Consider the following 23,082-nt stretch of genomic DNA (forward strand, 5'->3'; position numbering starts at 1 on the left):
CCATAAAGCATTAATTATAAAAAGTATCTAAGTGACTAAGACAGGTTCCTCCAACTATAGAAATGTTATTTAAGTGCCAGCAAACACACACTGGGCTGACTAGCCCTCGTCATCGTTGCAACTTCCTATCATGCCACAGAACCATCAGGTTGGTTGAAGAGTGTGAAATGCAGAGAACTGTGGCAATACAAAGTGCTTTGCCACAAGGAGATTTTGAGGCAGAGACTACTGTAACGATTAAAGGAAAGCTTGATAAAAAATTGAAATAAAGGAAGTTATTGGCAATGGAAATATCATGAATCAGTGAGACTAATCTTAGACTTCTATTAGACAGCAGGTACAGTGATGAGGGACAAAATGCCCTCCCCTCTTGTCTCATATGGGCAAAATATCAATGGAATTGCTTACCAGTTTAAGATTCCATTCTTTCTCTTCCATAGACTATAAAGCACCATCTCAAAATCGAGCACAAAATGCAGCTGACACTTCAGCACAGACATGATGGAGTGCTATATTGTCAGTGACACCACTGGATATTAATTTAGATTAATTTGGACATTAATTCTCATCTATCTATTCAGCTGGACATAAACGATCTGATGGTAGGTTTTCAAAGAGCAGTTGGGAATTCCCAAACTGTCCTGGTCAACAAAGTCTCTCAATCAGGACCATCAAAACAAATTAACAGGTCATTTATCTCATGACAGTTTGTGGGATCTTGCTCTGTATTATTGCATTATTGGTCAAACAAGCCTAGTGACTGCACTTTGAAGGCAAGTCATTGGCAGTGAAGGGCTTTTGGACAACTAAGGCTGTGAAATGTGCTATAAATGCAATTTATTTCCCCAATACCTTTTAGCAGTTCTTGTTGCCGATCTTCCTCATCCAGGTCTATAATCACAGGTCCGGCTGGTTTCTTTGTCTTCTTCCTTCTCCCAGTAACAAATGACTTTTTCAATGACAGTAAGCGATACATCTCATACCCCATTAACAGCATGCCGCCATCCGTCGACCATTCATTGATCACCTTAGCACGGGCCACAGTTGTTCTACAAAGAGAGAAGGAATATCAGATTGCCCCAGTATTCCAGATGTACATTTTTACAGAACCCTGTATCATACCAGTGCAAAGGGTTGCCAGACACCAATTCAAACAAAATACCAAAATATCATAGGATGCACTTCTAGCATTATTAGCCACAATGGTAATGTTTGATTAGTGCTTCCACAAGGGAAGGCAGTGGCATAGTGATATTGTCATTGTACTAGCAATCTCTAAGATCCAGGGTATTGCTCTGGGGAACTGGGATTCAATCCCACCATGTCAGATGGAGGAATTGGAATTCAATTTTTAAAAATCGGAAATTAAAAGTCTAATGATGACCATTAAACCATTGTTGATCATCAGAAATACCCCATCTGGCTCACTAATATGCTTTAGCAAAGGAAATCTGCCATCGTTACATCATCTAGCCTACACATGACTCCAGATACAGAGCAATGTGGTTGACTGTTAAATGCCTTGCGAGTCCTCAACATCAACTACAGATCCCATGAAGTTTCCTGGCATCAGGTCAAACATGGGCAAGGAAACCTCTTGCTCATTACCATGTAACATCCCCTTGCTCATTACCATGTAACATCCCCTATCAGCTGATGAATTCGTACTCCTCCATGTTGAACATCACGGGGAAGAAGCAGAGTGCGGCAAGGGTGAAGAGCGTTTTCTGGGTGGGGGATTTCAGTGTCCTTCACCAAGAATAGCTTGGTAGCAGCACTATAGACAGCTGGCTGAGTCCTGAAGCGCACAGTTGCGAGACTGGGTCTGCGACAGATGGTGAGGGAACACATACTTGAATTCATCCTCACCTACCTGTTCTGCTGCAGATGAATCTGTCCATGGCAGAACAGGTAGGAGTGACCAGCACACAGTCCTTCTGGAGAGAAATCCTGTCTTCACATTATCACCCTTCATCGTGCGGTGTGGTACAACCAAAGCACTAAATGGGATAGCTTCAAAATGGATCCTAGCAATTCAAGACTGGGCATCCATGAGGCACTGTGGGCCATCAGCAGTGGAATTGTACGCAACAACAATCTGTAACCAGATAACCTAACATGTCCCCCACTCTACCATTACCACCAAGCCAGAGGATCAACCCTGGTACAAGAAGAGTGCAGGAGGGCTTGCTTGGAGCAGCACCAGCCATACCCAAATGGGATGTCAACCCGATGAAGCTACAACACAAGACAACATGCATGCTAAACAGTGAAAGCAGCAAATGATACGACAGAGTTTAGCAATTCCACAACCAATGGATCAGATTGAAGCTCTGCAGTTCTGCCATATCTAGTCGTGAAGTGCCTAGTTGCTGACCCATCTTGGGCTCTTCCAGAGGTCCCCAGCATCAAAGATTTGAGTCTTCAGCCAATTCGATTCAATCCACGTAATATGAAGAAATGGCTGAAAGCACTGGATATGGCAATAGCTATGGGGCCCAACAATATTCCAGCAATAGTACTGAAGACTTGTGCTCCAGAACTTGCTATACCCCCTAGCCAAACTGCTTCAGTACAGCTACAACATGGATAACTATGCAGCAATGTGGAAAATTGCCTAGATATGCCCTGTCCACAAAAGCAGGAAAATCCAACCCAGCCAATTAGTCTATTATGAATCATCAGTAAAATGATGGAAGGAGTCATCAGCAGCGCTGTCAAGCAGCACTTACTTAGCAATAACCTGCTCACTGATGCTCAGGTGGGTTCCGCTAGGGTCACTCAGCTCCTGACCTCATTACAGCCTTGGTCCGAACATAGACAACAGAGGTAAGGTGAGACTGACAGCCCTCGAGATCAAGGCCATATTTGACCGAGTGCAGCATCAAGGAGCCCCAGCAAAACTGGAGTCAATGGGTATCAGGCGGAAAACTCGCTACTAGTTGGAGGGGAAAGTGGGGGGGTGGGGGAGAGTCAATGGGTATCAGGTGGAAAACTCGCAACTAGTTGGAGGGGAAAGTTTTGGGGGGGGGGGGTCAGGATATTGAATTCGATGATCAGCCGAGATCAAAATGAATGGCAGAGCAGTCTCAAAGAGACGAATGGCCTACTCCTGCTTCTTGTTTCTTTGGAGTAATATCTAACAAAGTGAATGTTGGAAGCCAATCAAGTCAGTTCCAGGAGTTCTTAAGGGCAGTGCTCTAGGCCTAACCATCTTCAGCTGCTTCATCAATGACCTTCCTTCCATTGATAAGATCAGAAGTAGGGATGGTCACTGATAATTGTACAATGTTCAGTAACATTCGCAACACCTCAAATACTGAAGCAGTCCATATCCAAATGCAGCAAGATCTGGACAATATCCAGGCTTGGACAGACAAGTGACAAGTAACATTCATGCCACATAATTGCCAGGCAACAAACTTCTCCAACAAGAGATAATCTAACCATCATCTCTTGACATTCATTGGTATTGTCATCCTTGAATCCCACATCATCAATATCCTGGGGGTTACCACTGATCAGAAACTATGAGGAGTCAGGAGATGAATTACTCGCTGGATTCTGAACCTCTGACCTGCTTTGTAGCCACATAATTGCCAGGCAACAAACTTCTCCAACAAGAGATAATCTAACCATCATCTCTTGACATTCATTGGTATTGTCATCCTTGAATCCCACATCATCAATATCCTGGGGGTTACCACTGATCAGAAACTATGAGGAGTCAGGAGATGAATTACTCGCTGGATTCTGAACCTCTGACCTGCTTTGTAGCCACATAATTGCCAGGCAACAAACTTCTCCAACAAGAGATAATCTAACCATCATCTCTTGACATTCATTGGTATTGTCATCCTTGAATCCCACATCATCAATATCCTGGGGGTTACCACTGATCAGAAACTATGTGTACAATAAGATCTCAGCAACAGCAAGCAGATATGTAAATGACATCACTTTTTCGCCGCTCTCCTTAAATAAAGGTATGAAACATCCACCTGAACAGACATCAGGGCCTTGGGGACATTTCAGGTTTGCATGGCTCAGAGGGAGGTGTATTTATTGCGAGAACCAATGGGGGGCTCTCAATTTTAATTTGGTTGGTACTCAGTTGCAAGGTAAGCAAGGTAAGATAGAGATCGAGATGAGTATACGGCTTGTAGGAAGGGACTAAAGGAGGAAATTAGGAGAGCCAGAAGGGGTCACGAGAAGGCCTTGGCGAGTAGAATTAGGGAAAACCCTAAGGCGTTCTATAAATATGTGAAGAGTAAAAGGATGAGACGTGAAGGAATAGGGCCTATAAAAGGTGAAGGCGGGAAAATCTGTACGGAACCGGTAGAAATGGCAGAGGTGCTTAATGAGTATTTTGCCTCAGTTTTCACAGAGGAGGAGGACATGGGTGGATGTACTGTGGGCTTGCGGTGGACTGAAAAGATTGAGTTTGTGGACTTTAACAAAGAGGTTGTGCTGGAATCTTTGAATGGCATCAAGATAGATAAGTCGCCTGGTCCGGATGGGATGTACCCCAGGTTACTGTGGGAGGCGAGGGAAGAGATTGCAGAGCCTCTGGCGATGATCTTTGCGTCGTCGATGGAGACGGGAGAGGTGCCGGAGGATTCTAGGATTGCGGATGTGGTTCCTATTTTCAAGAAGGGGAATAGGGATAGCCCAGGAAATTACCGACTGGTGAGTCTAACCTCAGTGGTTGGTAAGCTGATGGAGAAGATCCTGAGGGACAAGATTTATGAGCATTTAGAGGTTTAGTATGCTCAAGAATACTCAGCATGGCTTTGTCAAAGGCAGATCGTGCCTTACGAGCCTGGTGGAGTTCTTCGAAAATGTGACTCAACACATTGACGAAGGGAAAGCGGTAGATGTGGTTTATATGGATTTTAGCAAGGCGTTCGATAAGGTCCCCCATGCAAGGCTTCTAGAAAATGTGATAGGGCATGGGATCCAAGGGGCTGTTGCCCGGTGGATCCAGAACTGGCTTGCCCAAAGGAGGCAGAGAGTGGGTATAGATGGGTCTTTTTCTAATTGGAGGTCGGTCACCAGTGGTGTGCCCCAGGGATCTGTTCTGGGACCCTTGCTGTTTGTCATTTTCATAAATGACCTGGATGAGGAAGTGAAGGGATGGGTTGGTATGTTTGCTGACGACACAAAGGTTGGTGGGGTTGTGGATAGTCTGGAGGGATGTCAGAAGTTACAGAGGGACATAGATAGGATGCAAGACTGGGCGGAGAAGTGGCAGATGGACTTCAACCCAGATAAATGCGTCATGGTCCATTTTGGCAGGTCGAATGGGATGAAGGAGTACAATATAAAGGGAAAGACTCTTAGTACTGTAGAGGATCAGAAGGACCTTGGGGTCCGGGTCCATAGGACTCTAAAATCGGCCCTGCAGGTGGAGGAGGTGGTTAAGAAGGCGTATGGTGTGCTGGCCTTTATCAATCGAGGGATTGAGTTTAGGAGTCCGGGGATAATGATGCAGCTATACAAGACCGTCGTCAGACCCCACTTGGAGTACTGTGCTCAGTTCTGGTCGCCTCATTACAGGAAGGATGTGGAAAAGATTGAAAGGGTGCAGAGGAGATTTACAAGGATGTTACCTGGATTGAGTGGCATGCCTTATGAGGATAGACTGAGGGAGCTCGGTCTTTTCTCCTTGGAGAGGCGTAGGATGAGAGGAGACCTAATAGAGGTATATAAGGTGTTGAGAGGCATAGATCGGGTGGACTCTGAGGCATTTTCCCAGAGTGGAAATGGCTGCTACGAGAGGACACAGGTTTAAGGTGCTGGGGGGTAGGTACAGGGGAAATGTTAGGGGGAAGTTTTTCACACAGAGGGTGGTGGGCGAGTGGAATCGGCTGCCGTCAGTGGTGGTGGAGGCAAACTCAATAGGGTCTTTTAAGAGACTCCTGGATGAGTACATGGGACTTAGTGGAAGGAGGGTTATAGGTAGGCCTAAAAGGTAGGGATATGTTCGGCACAACTTGTGGGGCCGAAGGGCCTGTTTTGTGCTGTAGTTTTCTATGTTTCTAAATAACAAGTATCCATGAACTCCCAGAGTTCTGGAACTTGAGGTGTTTGTGCAGCCTCTCCCTTTACATGGACCAGATCAGGCCCTGGAAAACCTCCTTCAAAAAAATTAAACAGAACATACTTGTGTTCATCATTTAGGATGTGAACTTTGAAACTCCTGGGCTGGATCTCCTCAGAGTTGTAATCTGCAGGAAGTGCTTCTGGGGCGGGTAGCCACATGTTAAACTCAGCCAACCAGTTCTGCAAAGTGTTCACCTGAAATGAAAAAGAGCCAATATCATCCCTGCACAAAAACAATCCTCCACTCTCATTTACACATTATAATCATCACAGGTTCCACCTCACTACTTCTAAACAGGAACACTCAACCAACAATTAAATCTGCTCCTTCCATTTCTCTGTAACCACTGGCTAAGATGCTCAACATTCCCCTCTCCTCCAGCTGAATGCTTAACCTTTTGGAAACTACATCATTCCAAGTATTCATAGCCAAGTATTTTCAAATACCTTTTCTTAACCAAGGCAGGGGAATACCAATGACATCATTGTGCAACAACTATATAGAATGCAATACCACCATTCCTGAAGAGATGAGAGTCAGGCTGTTGCATTACATCTCACTGATATGTACGCAAAAAGGCCGAACCCTTGCGTCACATAGACCAACACCCATGCCGGGTACAATCTATGATTTTTTTTTTTCACCGTCAAAAAAAAAAGGCCCTTCACTGTTGTGAGTAATTGAACCAATGTGTAAATACTGACCGGTACAATGGCAAGGACAGTGCGAGCTTCTGTGTATCGAAAGAGGACATCCACAAAGGAGACAATCTGCAGTGTCTTCCCGAGGCCCATGCTGTGTGCCAGGATACAGCCAAAACCACTGCTGCTTTTAAACCTTTCTAGTGACTCCACCAGATTGTCATACAGGAAACGAATTCCACCAACCTATGTATGCAGACCAGAATAAAATGCAAAAGTCAAGTTATCAACTGAAACACTATGGAACTTCAAAACTAGATACATCCCGACAGTATTATACTGAAACTGAACAATAAGAGTCTGCAGGAACAGCCCATTTAATGCTTAGAAATAAGTTTGTACGCATAACATGTTGTTTTGCAAAAATGCCATACAAAAATAAATACAAAGAGAGGTGAATAGCAAGAGGGCAGTGAGTGAAAGTGTGAAGTACACAGAGGTAGAGTTTGTTCTTAGAAACTACAAAATCAATCAAAGCATGTTGCTGCTCGCATGCCTTTTCCTAAACATACAGCACAGGGCAAGTTCCGAGCATTGCCCAATGTTGTTGCAACAGGGGTTATCTGCACAGAGGGCAGAAACACAAAGGCAAATCTCACATTGGGAAAGATCTAGGGAAAGGTGCTTTTTCCATACAGCTGAGAGAATGGCTACAAAAGAAATACTCTTAACCCAGACCAAGGCATCCACTGCAGTTGTTTCAAAGGATTTAATGGTCCTTGATGTTGAGAATGTCTCTGGAAAAAGATCTCTATTGACATTACCAAGTAGTAAATCCTCTCCCCCAGAGCAGCTAGCATCAGCGCAGATTCAACACTCAGTGAAGGTGATCTGTGAAGAAAGGTGATTAACAACAGCACTGCAGCCCAAGAACATGAATCAGCAGCAACCATTTGGGTGAGAACACAAGAATATAACAATGCTTCACTGCAATTCAGGCAGTTCCCTGTCAGAATTCTGAATCCTCTTTCCTCAGAAAAGTAAGTACCTGATTTCCATTTCTCAAATATGTATACCTTAGAGGCAGTCTACTAAATTTATTCCAAGTTAACATAACTTGGTGCTGCACACCTGCATTCACTCGGGGGCTAGGCTAAGATTAATCAAGACTCATTTCATCAAAACCCAAAGACAAGGTTTGATCCATCTCAACTGGTCTCAAAATCCAGTTCCCAGAAATGAAAGGTCATTGTCTAACTCTGCCCACTTGCCCCACATAATATTCAATCTCTTTCCCCTTTGAACCAAAGTAATAACAGCTCAGTGGGTTGAGCACAAACTCAAGTAAATGGTAGAAAATACTAAAGAGTGAAAAGGTTAAAAAGCCCCATCATTAAAACAGAAACCTCAAACAAATCCCAGATACAAATGAATGATTATTTTAGGACTGCCTTACTCAAACACATTTGTCAAGTCAAATGAAGATCCAGGGAGGAGGCAATAACAATGACTGAAAATCCACTAAAACAATCCACCTTCACAAAACTTGGCAATTTTGTTGAAAATTATAGCCTCAAAAGATTCAGTTACTGACTTCTGAGAACGATGGCAGATTCATCACCTTACACACGCCCCACTATGCAACTGGAGCTGTCTCACCAGCTGGGGAGAGACGATAAGAAATGCTGTGCTTGGCACAAAACCTTGCACAATACCTCGGGAAAAAAACGGTGAACTCCAATTACCTGGTGTGATTTAACAGCTCGTGCCAGCTGGGGCGCCAGGAAAATATCTTGCTCATTTGGCGGATGATTTATGTTGACCAGGACACGGCCCAGATCGTCTGGCTGATTCAAGGCATCGTTCACGTGTGCACCACTAGTCTCCTCATTCACCTCCTCTTCCTCATTGCTGGATTCACTGTCAAGAATGTGCAGTGAATCCTCTTCCCCTGAGCTCAGCTCAATCACATCTTCTGGGAAACACAAAAAAATAAGGTGCAATGAAAAATAGGAAAGGTGTTAACACAAAACAGGAACAGCAGAAAGGCGTGTTTATTCAACAGGCTTTATTCCTCGGAATGTAAAAGTGGTCTTTAATTAAGTAAATTAGTACACCAATTTAAGTGGCTATAGCACAGTGAAAGTTACAGCAAAAGAAGAATGAAAAGCAATCTTATTGAACTTTACAATATTCTGAGGGGGTCTGATAGGGTGGACGCTGAGAGATTGTTTCCACTGGTCAGGGAATCTAAAACACAGCTGCACAGTGTCAGGGGCTGATCATTTAGGGCTGAGATGAGAAATTACTTCACTCAAAGGGTTGTGTATCTTTGGGTTGTGGATGTTCCATCATTGAATATATTTAAGGTTGGGAAAAGGCAGATTTTTGGTCTCAGGGAAATAAGGGATACTGGGACCTGGTGAGAAAATGGAGTTGAAACCCAAGATCAACTGTGATCGTATTGAATGCTGGAGGAGGATCGAAAGGCTGTATCATCTACTCCTGCTACTATTTTGTGTTCCTTTCTTTTCTGAATGAGCCAATGTCTTTATCCAATCTGAATGTCTGGAATCTTGCTACCAAAGGACTCCTACCTGAGAAATAAGTTTATATTCGTTCTGATTGAATTTTAACAAAGGCTCCTTCAACAGCGCCATCCAAACCCACAACTTCTACCACCTTGAAAGACAGGGCAACAAATGTATGGGGACACCACCACCTTCAAGATCCCCTCCAAGTCACACATCATCCTGACTTGGAATTATATCACCGTTCGTTCACTGTAACTAGGTGAAAATCCTGGATTTCTCTTCCAAACAGCATTGTGTTCATCCCACCATCACGCGAGAGCAAATAGGGATAGAATCCTATAGTGCTGGAGGCAGCCATTTGGCCCGTTGAGTCTGCACTGACACTCAAAAAACATATCACCCAGGCCCTTTTCTCCACCCTATCCCTGTAGTACCATACATTTAGCATGACCAATCCACCTAACCTATACATCTTTGGACTGTGGGGGGAAACTGGAGCACCCGGCGGAAACCCACGCAGACATGGGGAGAACTTGCAAACTCCACACAGACAGTCACCCAAGGCTGTAGTCGAACTCAGGTTCCTGGTGCTGTGAGGCAGCAGTGCTAATGATTGTGCCACCCATGGGTGGGTCACAAATGCTGGCCTAGCCAGCAGCACCATAATCCTGTGAAAGAACAAAAGAAATTCAGCCCATTGCAATCTGGCATTTGGTCAGAAGATCTTCATAATGCGAGTCAACTCAAAATCAGAAATAAAAACAGAAAATATTGGGGTCAGGCATCACTGCGGAGGAGGAAGAGCATGACACCAAACTTTGATGCCGTTGTAAAGAGGGATCACCTACTGCATTGTTCATATTAATCTAAGGGGGTTTGAAAAACAATATACATTCAGCTTCACTATTGCGTGCAGCACATCATTGTTTTTATGATAATTATACGATAAGGATTGTGTTTATTTGTCTTAAAATAATTATAATAATTGATAATTTCTTGAGCATTTATGGCCGGCTCCCCGACCAAACCATTTCCACACCCTGATGCGGCCCTCAAGTGGAAAGATTTGCCCACCACTGAAGGCAAGCTGGTAATCAAGATCAGTATCTGTGGAAGCATGAACCTCAGCATAAGTTTGCAGTCGGGGGCAGACATGAGAGAGATGGGTGGAGAAAGATGAGATAACTATAGAGGGAAAAAATACAATGGGATCCATCAATGATCTCTGCACCTGACCCTCACCGTCTTTTATGACTCGCTCTTCTGCCGCGGCACCCTCTTCGCTCCCACTGCTTATATCCACACAGATGACCTCAGGCTTAGGGAGTCTTGGTGGAGCTGACAGAACTTCATCAGTTTTCTGTGCAGGTTCCTCTGCAATGAGAAATTGGAACAGCAGAATACAACCGGTTCTGCTCATTGCCACCTCTTTCTAACCAACATTTCTCTCTTGAAATCCTAAAACATCTTTTTTCCAATAAATCTTCAGTTCTTGTTATAAGCAAAATACTGCAGATGTTGGAATCTGAAACAAGAACTGAGAATGCTGGAAAAACTCAGCAGGTACATATTTGAAAGTAATTTATTTAGAGGGCTACGGAAGTAGGGCTGGAGAATGGGACTGGCTGGGTAGCTGTTTTAGGAGTCAGTACAGACACAATGGGCCAAATGGCTTCCTTCTGTGCTGCAAAATTCTATGATTTTAGGTCCAGCAGCATGTGCAGGGAGAAAAAAACAGAATTAATGTTCTGAGTCAATTTGGCTCTTCATCAGAACTAAAGAGAGGGAGAAATGTGTTAGATATTAAACTGTAGCTGTGAGAGATTGCAACAAAATATCGCAACCTTAATAACAAAAATCAGATGGCCTGCTGTGGAAGGGAAAGGATTATTGCATAAAAGACAATAAATTTTTTGGATTTTGTTTTAAAAAGGGGTTGGAGATGAAGGAGAAAAGTCACAGTCTAAAGTTATTGAACTCAATGTTGAGTCCCGAGGGCTGTAACGTGCCTAACTGGAAGACGAGATGCTGCTCTTCCAGCTTCCATTTACTTCACTGGAACATCGCAGCAAGCCAAGGGCCGAGTTAAAATGGTAAGCAACAGGAAGGTTTTTGGAATGAACAAAAGGTGTTCCGCAAAAGCTGTCACCCAGTCTGTGTTTCGTCTCTCCGCATTGTGGGTGGCAAATACTGTAGAAAGTGAAACGTAGCTTAACCCGAAAGGCATGTTTCGGACCTTGAATGTTGAGGAGGGAGGAGGTAAAGGGCCAGGTGTTACATCTTCTGCAATTGCAAGGGAAGATGCCATTGGAAGGGAATGAGGACTTAGATGTGATGGAAGAATGGACCAAGGTGTCACTGAATGAGCATACCCTGTGGGTTGCTGACCAGAGGGGGTGTTGCATGGTAGCATCATGCTGGAGTTGGCAGAAAATGAATGCAGAGATTGCTGGGGTGGAAAGTGAGGACAAGGGGGACCTATTATGGTTCTGGAAGGGGAAGGGATGAAGGAAATGGGTTGAAGCAGGATGTGAGGAGTTGTAATTGAGGGAGCTGTGGGAGTCGGTGGGTATGTAATGACTATTGGTGGTCAGTCTATCACTGGAAATGGGGACAGAGAGGTCAAGAAAGGGAAGGAAAGTGTCAAAGATGAACCATTTAAAGATGAGAGAAGGGTGGAAATTGAATGCAAAATTGATAAATCTTCCCTGGTCCAGATGAGAACACAAAGCTGTCGATGGTAATTGATGCAACGGAAAGAGAGTCGTGGGAGTGGGCCTGAGTAGGACTGGAATAAGAAGTATTCTACATAATCACAAAAAGACAGGCATAACTGGGGCCTATGTGGGTACCCATGGCTAGCTACACCTTTTTATTTGCAGGAAGTGAGACAAGTTAAAGGAGAAATTATTTAGGTGATAGGACAAATGGTTAGGACTAGGGGGCTGGAAATTGCTGATATGACGTAGGGCATCAGAGGAATCATGAATGTGGGTGGGAAGAGGCTGGACAAGGCGAGAAAGAATGGAGTCAAGATAGGAAGAAATTACTTCTGTGGGGCAGGAACAGGCTGATATGGTGGGTTTAATCAAGGCAGCTCTAATTGTGGATTTTGGGAAAATGATAGAAGCAGGCTGTATGGGATGGGGAAACTATGAGATTGGAGGCTATGGAGGGAAGATCTTCAGAGGCGATGAAGTCAGTGACCATCCTGGAAACAATGAATTAATGTTCAGTGATGTGGTCATGCACTGGGTAGATAGGAGCAAGTGCCTGAGTGTTGATACTCAGCCTCTGTGAGGTATGGGTCAGTGTGCCAGATAACAACAGCACCACTCGTCAGCAAGTTTGATCAGAACGTCACAGTTGGACCTAAGAGAATGAACTGCAGGAAGCTGAGAGGGAGACAGGTTAGAATTGGTGAGAGGGGCAGAGAAACAGAGATGGCCAATGTCACACCAACAGTTCTCAATTCAAAGATCAAGGGCAAGTAGGAAGCTAGAGGGCGAGGTCCAGGTGGAGGGAGAATACTGGAGTGGGTGAAAGGATCCATCGAATGGGAGAAAAACTCCTGCCCAAAGAAGTGAGCATGCAGACAGATGTGAGTTCAGCATTGTGTGGAGCCCGAAATTCATTGAGGTGAAGACGGAAGTGGATGAGACAGAGTCCTTTGCTGAGTGCAGAATGCTCAGCATTAAAGAGGGGTAGTTATAGTCCTCAGGACTTAACATTAAATTCAATAACTTTAGACTGTGACTTTTCTCCACCATCTTAAACCCCTTTTTTAAAAATATCCTATACATTTGTCTCAATGCAGTAACTCCTCCTTCCCCCATTTCCCTCCCACGCAAGGCAGCCTCTCTTTTGTTTTTAAGGTTGCTACATCTTGTTGCAATCTCTCACAGCTACAGTTTAATCTCGAACACATTTTTTCCTCTCTTGAATTCTGATGAAGAGCCAAACAGACTTGGAACATTAACTGTTTTCTCTCTCTACAGAGGCTGCCGGACCTGATGAATTTTTTCAGCATTGTGTTATTGCTTCAGTTCTTATTTCTGTCCCAGAACCAAATCTAGTCCTCGTTTGTTCTATTTTTTGCTGAAATGTCTCTCTGAGGTTAGCAGGCAGTAGCAGAACGGGGACAAGGGGATCATTACTTTGTATGATCAGCGTATTAAAAACATCACATTTCCGAAGCTGTCAACTTTCATTGATGTATTAAGTCGGATTATATTTTGCGAAATGGGTGCATAAAACATTGGAATGCTTAGATCTAGCAAAACCAACATCTTTTACTCACCTTTACCTGTGATGAAAATTTTAAGATATGGTTTATTTTACCCCAGTTTAACCACGCCGAAGGTAGCACTAGTTGCACTCCTAAATAAGCAGCACTCTTAAAATCACTACACAGCTGGTTTAAAGGGAAAATGTCCCTGATAATGAATATTACCATTGCTACTATATCTACTGCGTGGTCATTTAATGCAAACACCTGGAGATAAGACTTTCACTCCATTGTTCAACATCTATTACTGGTTTTCACCCAGTGGGAAATTAGGCAATAAAAGAAGAGTTTTCACGGACAATTAATAATTATTCCAGTGAGGGACACAGCTGAATTGTTACCAGCTATCTACTTTGTGTGCATAACTACAGAAACCGAACAAACTTGAGGGGTCCTTGGGATTTACTGCATAGTTTGCCTAAAAGGTCTCTTCCTATTGACACTTTGACATTTTCAATCACTGCTTAACTGATTTGTATGAAACAATAAGACTGCTTAAAGCAGTAGCACTTGTAAAATATTTTCAGATCAACATATTCACTTACCTTCACTCCAGACTGGCTCTTTTTTTAAGGATTGAGTATTGGATTCTAAGGGTAGTAGAAAAACAGGTTTTAGAAACAATCGTGATCAAAGGTCACTTGCTCAAGACAAGTTGGACCAAGGCAGTCATGGTTGGACAGCTTTTTAAATTATGATCACTGTCCAAATCTGTTCATGACTCACTACAGCCTATTTCTGTAACCTCACTGTAATCGAATCCTCCGAGATATCCGCATTTCTTCCTTCTGGTTTCTTGTGCATCACCAATTCTTTCACCCTCCACTGGTGCCCGTACTGTCAGTCATGTATTCCGAGCTCTGGAATTATCTCCCTAAACCCCTCTGCAGCTTCCTCCTTAAAACCCAATCTTTTGTCCAAGCTTCTGATCAGCTGAGCTAATAACTCGAAGGCTCAGTGCCAATTTTTCTCTGACAACACTCCCGTGAGAAATTAAAATGTGCTTTACTGATGCAAGTTGTTCTTGCTGCTGTCCAGATTACTATGCATCCGTTTGAGGTAAAAAGTTTTAAAATATTAAATATGGGGAACTTAGGCAATACTTTTGCTAAGAAATATTTACATTCCGGTCAAGCGTGCTTCTGTTAGGGAGCCTCACTGAGAAGCATGAATTGGAGAGTCAGGTCTGAAGGCCACCTTGGCAAAGCTGCGGCATTCTCAATATTTCAGGCATCAAGATATCCTGGATCTCAGATGTGCCAAAATTAGATGCGCTGATTGCCACTGCAGGTTTTCTAAACTTGTGCTGGTTGTTTGTTTAGAGTATAGTCTTGTGAAATTACCTTATTGCCCCTTATCGGCTTGATGACTTTTAGCTGAAGACCTATTTGCCAACAAGCACAATTTCCTAAAATGCAGATTTATGCCAGACTTGAGGTTTATTCCTGATCTGATTGGTTGCATTTTCCTTTCTTTCCTCTTGAAGTAATTTTCATGCCTGATTCAATTAAGGAACATCACAGAATCATACAATGCAAGAGGCCCTTTGAGTCTGTACCAACACACGAGAACCACCTAACCTCCTCCTACCTAATCTAATTTATCAGCACTTGGCCCACAGTCCTGAATATTATGATGTGCCAAGTGCTTATCCAAATACTTTTTAAAGGATGTGAGGCAACCTGCCTCCACTACCCTCCCAGGCAACAGCATTCCAGACTGTCACCACCATCTGCGCAGAAACGTTTTCCCTCGCATTTTCCCCTAAACTTTTTGCCCCTCACCTTGAACATGTCTTCTGGTGACTAACCCTTCAACTAAGGGGAACAGCTGCTCCATATCCAGTCTGTCCATGCCCCTCAATCTTGTACACCTCAATCAGGTCACCCCCTCAATCATCTCTGCTCCAACTTCTTTTCAAAACTTAAATGTTCCATCCCAGGCAACATCCTGGTGAATCTCCAGGATGTTGCCTGGGGTGGAACATTTAACTTATGAAGTGTAATGAATCCTTCCTATAATATGGCAACCAGACTGTACAGATTACTCCAGCTATTGCCTCATCAAAGTTCTATACAACTCCAAGATGTTCTATACAACTTCCTTGCTTTTGTATTCAATGCCTCAATTGATAAAGGCAAATGTCCCATATGCCTTTTTCACCACTCCACTAACATGCCCTTCCACCTTCAGAGACCTATGGAAAAACATGGCTATCCACGAGATGAACATTTGAAATGACATTGCATACAAGGCTATAGACCATGTGCTTCAAAATGGGATGAGATAGGTACTTGATAGCCAGCAGACATGATGAGCCAAGGGCCCTTTCTGCACTGTAAAACTCTGACTCTATAACATTAGCCTAGTCTTTTGCAGGAGTTAACCACACACAGCTCACCTGTGTCTGGATTTCACTTCCCTTGTTTCTGTAAATGTATAAGACTGACATGGAAATCCCAAAATTAAAGTCAATCTTAGCTAACCACAGTTCTTAGAACTCTTCTGTTTGGCGCAAGCAAATGCAAGTGATGCTAGGGAAGCACATGTAAATGATCAATAAAGGCTGCAGGCAGCACAAGAGGCTGTTGGCCACTGTCCCACTCTCACCTTGTAGAAGTTCAAATGGCAACGTGGGTAATACAAATTCCTTCCTCTGTTGCTCTAGACGTTTGAGACGCTCTAATTCCTCCTGCTGTGCTGCTTTGGTTCCAGCCTCAAGTTGGTCCTCCCGTAGTAGCTTTCTGAGAAACAAAAATTTTTTTTAATGGATTCAGACTAAAAAAAAGCCCACAATTTAAAACAGTTATAATTCACTGATGAAAGCTTTCAACACAACACTCTCTTGTACAAGTGCATGGTGCTTATAGAATGAAACACACATCAACACAAATTCCCAATTTATAACTTCCTGATCTCGTTTTACAAACAGGGAGAAATAAAAAGATAATCAGTTAAAATCTTAGCATCCAGTTGCAAAGCAGCAGGGCAATCACTAGACTTATTTTTTGCATTGGTACAAATTATTAACTGAGTCCCATTCATTTCTCTATCATCATTTATTATGACTGACATTAAGGACACCAAGTTGATCTCCACGTTTCCTTGCATCATTGGTATTTTGCCCTTTTCCTCCAGAGAGAACAATACAAAGGATTCATTTAACAAGTCAGTCTTTGATGGACATTCCCCTTTGCCACTCTCTTGCTCAATATATTTATAAATACTTTTGCTGTTAATTTTAATATCCTTGGCAGTTTTTTTTCATATTCCTTTTAGTATTTAAGTAGCAAGTGCATACTTTGTTGCTTGTTAGATTTCTTAAAGTCAGCTTGGTTTTCATTTTGTCTTGCATTGTGTAAGTCTTGTCTTTTGGTTTGATACTGCCTGACCTAATTTGTTAGCCACGTTTGCTTAACTACACAGTGGAACAGTTGCATTTTAGGGTAACATACTGGTTTTGTGACTGACACAATACTGTGATGAAGGGTCATCCAGACTCAAAACATTGGGTCTACTCTCTCTCCACAGATGCTGTCAGGCCTGCTGAGATTTTCCAGCATTTTCTGTTCTTGTTTCAGATTCCAGCATCTGCAGTATTTTGTTTTTATCCTACTGTATTTTTTCCACTGTTTACAAGTTTACCCAGCACAATTCAGCCTAGCTGATTGCAATTAGTTCATTTGACATCACTTTGAAGCTTGTCTTACTTAGATATAAAAGTTTGCTATGTGATTCTCCCTTCTCTACTGCAATTGCAAAATTGTTATATTGTTAATTAATTAATTAGGTTCAAGCTCCAGTCTGAGGGAGTGGTGTTGGAAAACACTATGTGCCCTCCAGAGTTCAGTCCACATTTCTTAGCAGTCTATTAGTTCCAGCCATCACTTCAAGGTTCCCCTCCAAATCATAACTTTGGTATACATCATCATTCCTTCACTGTTGCTAAGTCAGAAGCCTGAAACTCTCTCCACTTAATAATACAGGTGGCCCTTCAACATCCAGACTGCCAGAGGCAAGGGCACCAGTTGCAAGGGAACACCACCACCTTCAGGTTCCCCTCCAAACCATACAGCTTCCTGACTTGGAACAATACTGCTGTTCCTTCACTATGACGGCATCAAAATCCTGGAACTCCCTTCCTAACGGCACTATGGATGTACCTACACCACATGAACTGCAGTGGTTCAAGGTGGCTCACCACTTTTTTGAGGGTAATTAGGGAAGAACAATAAATGCTGACCTAGCCACCGATGTCCACATCCTATAAAAGAATACAAAAGGCTTCGTGAAAGTAGGCCAACGCCACTTTATCTAGAGTAATTAGGAATGGGTAGTAAATATCGGCCTTGCCACCAAGTCATATTGCAAATTGTCTTAAGCCTACTGTCCTTGCTATTTTAGTGCTGCAAGCCTAAGCCTACCATCCTCTCTATTTTAGTGCTGCAAGCCTATCTGGTTAAGTTACCGGGCGGCACGGTAGCACAGTGGTTAGCACTGCTGCTTCACAGCTCCAGGGTTCCGGGTTCGATTCCCGGCTCGGGTCACTGTCTGTGTGGAGTTTGCACATTCTCCTCGTGTCTGCGTGGGTTTCCTCCGGGTGCTCCGGTTTCCTCCCACAGTCCAAAGATGTGCAGGTTAGGTGGATTGGCCAGGTTAAAATAAATTGCCCCTTAGAGTCCTGGGATGCGTAGGTTAGAGGGAGTAGCGGGTAAAATATGTGGGGGTAGGACCTGGGTGGGATTGTGGTTGGTGCAGACTCGATGGGCCGAATGGCCTCCTTCTGCACTGTAGGGTTTCTATGAAGTTGACACCAGGCTTGGAAATCCAGAATTTTGACACAGATTTTAAAAATGTGTTCAAACACTGATGAACACCTTTCCTCTCCCTCCCTGACAACATAGTTTGAGTATTAGATTCATTTTTTAATGAATCATTTAGCCTAACATTTTATTCCTGTAGCTTTAATAATAAATCTTCCATGTGTATCTTTTGTTAAGCGTTTTCATTAGTCCAAACCAATTCTACTATGCGCATTATCTGCCATGCTTTTAAAAGGCACTTAAACGCACAGTCTGTTTCTCATTGTTTTATTACTCCACAGATCACCAGCCTGTGATATTAGGTAATTGGGACTGCAGCTGCGCCAGATTTGGCACCTTTTTAAATTTAGAACTATTTGCCTGTTTTGATCCAATACAACTTGGGAAAGTTGAAATATTTGAGTGCTGGAAGCATCAAGTTGTATGGACAACATTACTGCAAATGCAGTCCCCCCCCAAACTGGAGCGTGCATATTTTCCCTTGGTGTTGAACGTGTCCAAAGATGTGCGGGTTAGGTTGATTGGCCAGGTTAAAAATTGCCCCTTAGAGTCCTGGGATGCGTAGGTTAGAGGGATTAGTGGGTAAAATATGTGGGGGTAGGGCCTGGGTGGGATTGTGGTCGGTGCAGACTCGATGGGCCGAATGGCCTCCTTCTGCACTGTAGGGTTTCTATGATTCTATGATCTATGATGTGTGCACCCCTCAGATCTGATCATAGACTTGCTGGAACCTGTTTGAATTGCAGTTCACCAAAGATAATTCAGTTGTGAAAATAATGAAGGGGAGGGATGAAAAATTAGAGTCAAACCTAGGGGCGACACGGTAGCACAGTGGTTAGCACTGCTGCTTCACAGCTCCAGGGACCTGGGTTCGATTCCCGGCTTGGGTCACTGTCTGTGTGGAGTTTGCACATTCTCCTCGTGTCTGCGTGGGTTTCCTCCGGGTGCTCCGGTTTCCTCCCACAGTCCAAAGATGTGCGGGTTAGGTTGATTGGCCATGCTAAAAATTGCCCCTTATGTCCTGAGATGCGTAGGTTAGAGGGATTAGCAGGTAAATATGTAGGGATATGGGGGTAGGGCCTGGGTGGGATTGTGGTCAGTGCAGACTCGATGGGCCAAATGGCCTCCTTCTGCACTGTAGGGTTTCTATGAAAAAAAAACCTGCCCATCCCTCAATCAATTTTCACACAATGCTCTTTCCACCAGTGATCATTGACTAATGATCAGCAGTGGGAACCCTGGATGGCTGGATTTCCAGAGTCCTTAAGGTTCCTGAAGTTAACATTTTCTCCTCCCCTTCCCCATCTCTCTCAACCATTCCAGTTTGTTCCAGGATACAGTTTCTTCCACATATTGCTCCCCATTATCTTATTCATGTGTGGGTAGCTGAGGCCAATTGTAAAATCCTTACTGCTACTATGGCAGTGATTAGACTACTCAGTGGGAATCAACCAATGGGCATGTGGTCCATAAGGCTCAGTCATATCCTGCCTTTATTGGCTGAGCCAAGAGCTAGTTCAGCTGAATGTTTCAAACAAGTGTATGACATGCTAGGAATAGAATGGATACCTGGGAGTACCTCATCAGATTTGATACTAATGGAGGTGTTCAGATGTCAAAACGCACAACAGTAACCTCTATCTTGAATCAGTTCAGTTTGAGGGCAGTAAGAAGAGCACTATGGTGGGCATTCAGCAGGACACTTCAACAGGCTATAAGCAAGGCATCACAAGTGTTTTGACAGCCTCAGGATGGTTAGGAAACAAAGTAAATCAGTCCACATTTCTGCCCGTTAGCACTATCCAGGTGACTGAAATGCACACAGGTGTGAATTTTGGGAGAGAATATAATTCAGCCCTTTGGCAAAGTATTATGGTAGTACACATCATTCAGGCTCTGAAAATGGCCTTGTGTGTATAGAATTATTGATTAATCATGATGACAGCCTTACATTAACTTTCAGTTGACATTTTGTGTAATTCCACGAGTTTTATTTTGTTTGTGGTCAGGTTCGGAATCAGCTTCCTCTGACATTGCACATGTTTCCATGTGATCATTAATGGCTATTCACTGAGAAATATTGAAATACTGATTTTAACAGGATTGCTATATTGATGCAAACTTGAGGGCAACTTGCTTCAAAATCAGAGTGTTCAATTGGTTGTAAAACAAGGGAAACTTATTTTTCTTGGTGTTAAGTTAAAGTAGTGAGTAACTGAGCCACATTGGCCAGGAATGTTGCAGCTTCGAACAGTGTTCTGGTACTGAGTTAGCTAATCTCATCTGGGGAAACATGAAGGGAGATAGAGCTAATGTTAAGAGCCAGAGTTAATGCCAACCTCATTTCTAACACAAGAAAAAATATACTTCTCGGAATAAAACAGCCATGAGGCCTTGGTAGGGATCTGAGCAACAACAGTGCAGGCACAAAACAGGTTAGGCTGTCACCAATATTGATGATGGATCATTATAATCTTGCCACAATCTTTTATTTCTGCTTTGGTGCTCATGGAAGCGAGGGATATTTACCATCAAGTGCAACATTCAGATAAATTTTCCTCCAATACTTCAAGTAAATGGGTAACGTACTCCTTATTCTATGGAAATCTTGCAATGTTCTGTATCAGTGCACTTCCTAAGAAACCTTTAAAATTAACAACTAAATACTGATAATTGGGCATTGATTATGTTTTCATTTTCAAGTTGCTTAGCATCTTCTGAATTGGCCCTTTCCACAGGCTAAACAGCTCTCCTTTGGTACCAGCATGTGCTTTAGAGCAGAACAAGGCAATCATACCGGATTGTTCAGCTGGCTTCAGACACCTCTGTGATCACACAGAACAGAAATCTGCATCAGTATCCAAGTACATAACGCAGAATTATTGCCTGCTCTTTCTCAGATCCTAAGAGATTAAACTGGAAGAACTTTGTGTACCGGATGTTTCTCCTCATGTGGACAGGCTTCGTTGACCTCTGCTTCTTGCCATTTTCTGAGCAAGCCTGCTTCCTTTCATTCTGTGATGAGGTAGTTGAAGTGGAACATTTCCATCCCCTGGCATCGGGCTGTGGAGAATGCTCAGAACTGACAGGGGTGCGCTCAGAGTCATCTGAAAGAAAGAACGGGAACAGGAGTTGAAATGTGTTAGTTTGGGCTCTCTCCCAACACTCCACTTGTACTCACATCAACAAACTTTCAGGGGCAAGTTTGGACCTTCTACAAATGAATCATAAGTACTTCTGCAGTGTGAACTAAAGTAACAATTAGCCTTTACTCAAGTACAGAACATCAGTTGCACTCACTCTTCTGATCATGCTGCTAAGTAGAAAAGCACCACTGACCTTTAAACTGCTTTCTGAAATTAAAATAACAAATGATTTGGAAGTTTTAAAAGCCTGCCGCATTTTGGGATTTTGTGAGCATTTTCCACAAGGGAACAAAGATGTCTCTTTAAATGTTGGCTTTTCAAAGTAAAATATATTTTCACAAGTGGAAAGAGAAAGTACCTCAATGAAAGGTAATTAATGTGCTGATGGGAGTTGCTTTCGCCAAAGATGGTAAACAATAAGCAACTAGTTAGCTTATCTTGATAAGTTATAAATACGTTATACCCAATGTATTGAGAAATATCTGGTCCTTGGTGCTGAGCTGACTTTCTTTTTTGAATATAAAGTGAAGGAAAAAGGCAGAAATGTAGATCCAGCAATGGTTGCAAAAGCAGTCAGGAATTTTTTTTTTTAAAAACAAAAACTACAAGAGTAAGGTTTGGCCAGGCTCTGAAGAAAATTTCCAAGAGCTTAACAAGTTGAACAAAAGTTATTCTAATGCGTGGAAGGATGGTGTTTTCATTATTTTATAACAGAGGCAAGTTATACTGGGTGAATGAAATGAGTCTGATCAGAACTGCTGCTCAGTATGTATATACACTGTCAAAAAAAAGACTGAATGATTTGTAACTGGCTTTATTTACAAGGTGTTTTCTTACTTTACAATGAGATTGAAGCATACATACAAAAGTTACTGGTTTAGATCAGTGGTTCCCAACCTTTTATATGTCATGGCACACCTTGACACTAAAAGATTTTGAGGCATACCTCTATTTTCTCTTGTCTTGTTCCCTTACTGGGAACCTCACCCTGTCCTTTTGCCTGTTTTTAGAAAAACTCTCCCTGCCTCCTCGCATCTCCCAGGATTTTCCCATCCTTTGAGTTTTTGCTTTTCGTGCGGATGCATGAGACCTTTGTCTTCAGCTCCAAGTCCCATTGATCATGCGCATGGGCCTGATCAACAAAAAAAATCTAAGCCTTGCATAAGTGGCTCTTTCCCAGCCGGCGCATGCATGGGTGGCCCAAGATTTGGTGCCACTGATAACGAAGTGGAAAAAAGGAAGTACTTGCATTTCCTTGGTTTCTTTTACGACCTTATGGCACTTCAAAATGCTTTACAACCAATTAAATGTTTTTGAAGTGTAGTCACTGCGTTGGAATTACGAAAACGTGGCAACAAATTTGCACGCAGCAAGCTCCCACAAACAGTAATGTGATAATGACCAGATAACCACCACCATGAAACCAGGATATGGGATAAATATTGCCCAGGACGCTGTAGAGAAATTCCATACTTTTCTTTGTCACAGTGTCATTGTGTCCTCTGCTAATGCAAAATGGCCTTGCGAGCTGGCTGCTGACACCC

The 23,082-nt window shown here is 43.0% G+C and overlaps 1 protein-coding gene across 2 annotated transcripts in view; it reads right to left on the reverse strand.

Moving 5' to 3' along the window:
* Positions 1-23,082, reverse strand: part of rad54l2 (RAD54 like 2) — a 78,877-nt gene that overhangs the window by 31,642 nt on the left and 24,153 nt on the right. Inside the window, exons 2-9 of one of the 2 annotated variants that reach the window (XM_078209377.1) lie at positions 21,328-21,499; positions 16,180-16,313; positions 14,115-14,159; positions 10,524-10,655; positions 8,493-8,722; positions 6,811-6,993; positions 6,167-6,300; positions 853-1,049 (exon numbers count right to left, since the gene is read on the reverse strand). In XM_078209377.1, the coding sequence (XP_078065503.1) occupies positions 853-1,049; positions 6,167-6,300; positions 6,811-6,993; positions 8,493-8,722; positions 10,524-10,655; positions 14,115-14,159; positions 16,180-16,313; positions 21,328-21,499 (1,227 nt within the window). The remainder of the gene's footprint in view (positions 1-852; positions 1,050-6,166; positions 6,301-6,810; positions 6,994-8,492; positions 8,723-10,523; positions 10,656-14,114; positions 14,160-16,179; positions 16,314-21,327; positions 21,500-23,082) is intronic. The other variant, XM_078209378.1, reaches the window with a different exon arrangement.

This window comes from Mustelus asterias, chromosome 3 (assembly GCF_964213995.1).
Source record: "Mustelus asterias chromosome 3, sMusAst1.hap1.1, whole genome shotgun sequence".
In the NCBI taxonomy this organism is placed as follows: Eukaryota; Metazoa; Chordata; class Chondrichthyes; order Carcharhiniformes; family Triakidae; genus Mustelus; species Mustelus asterias.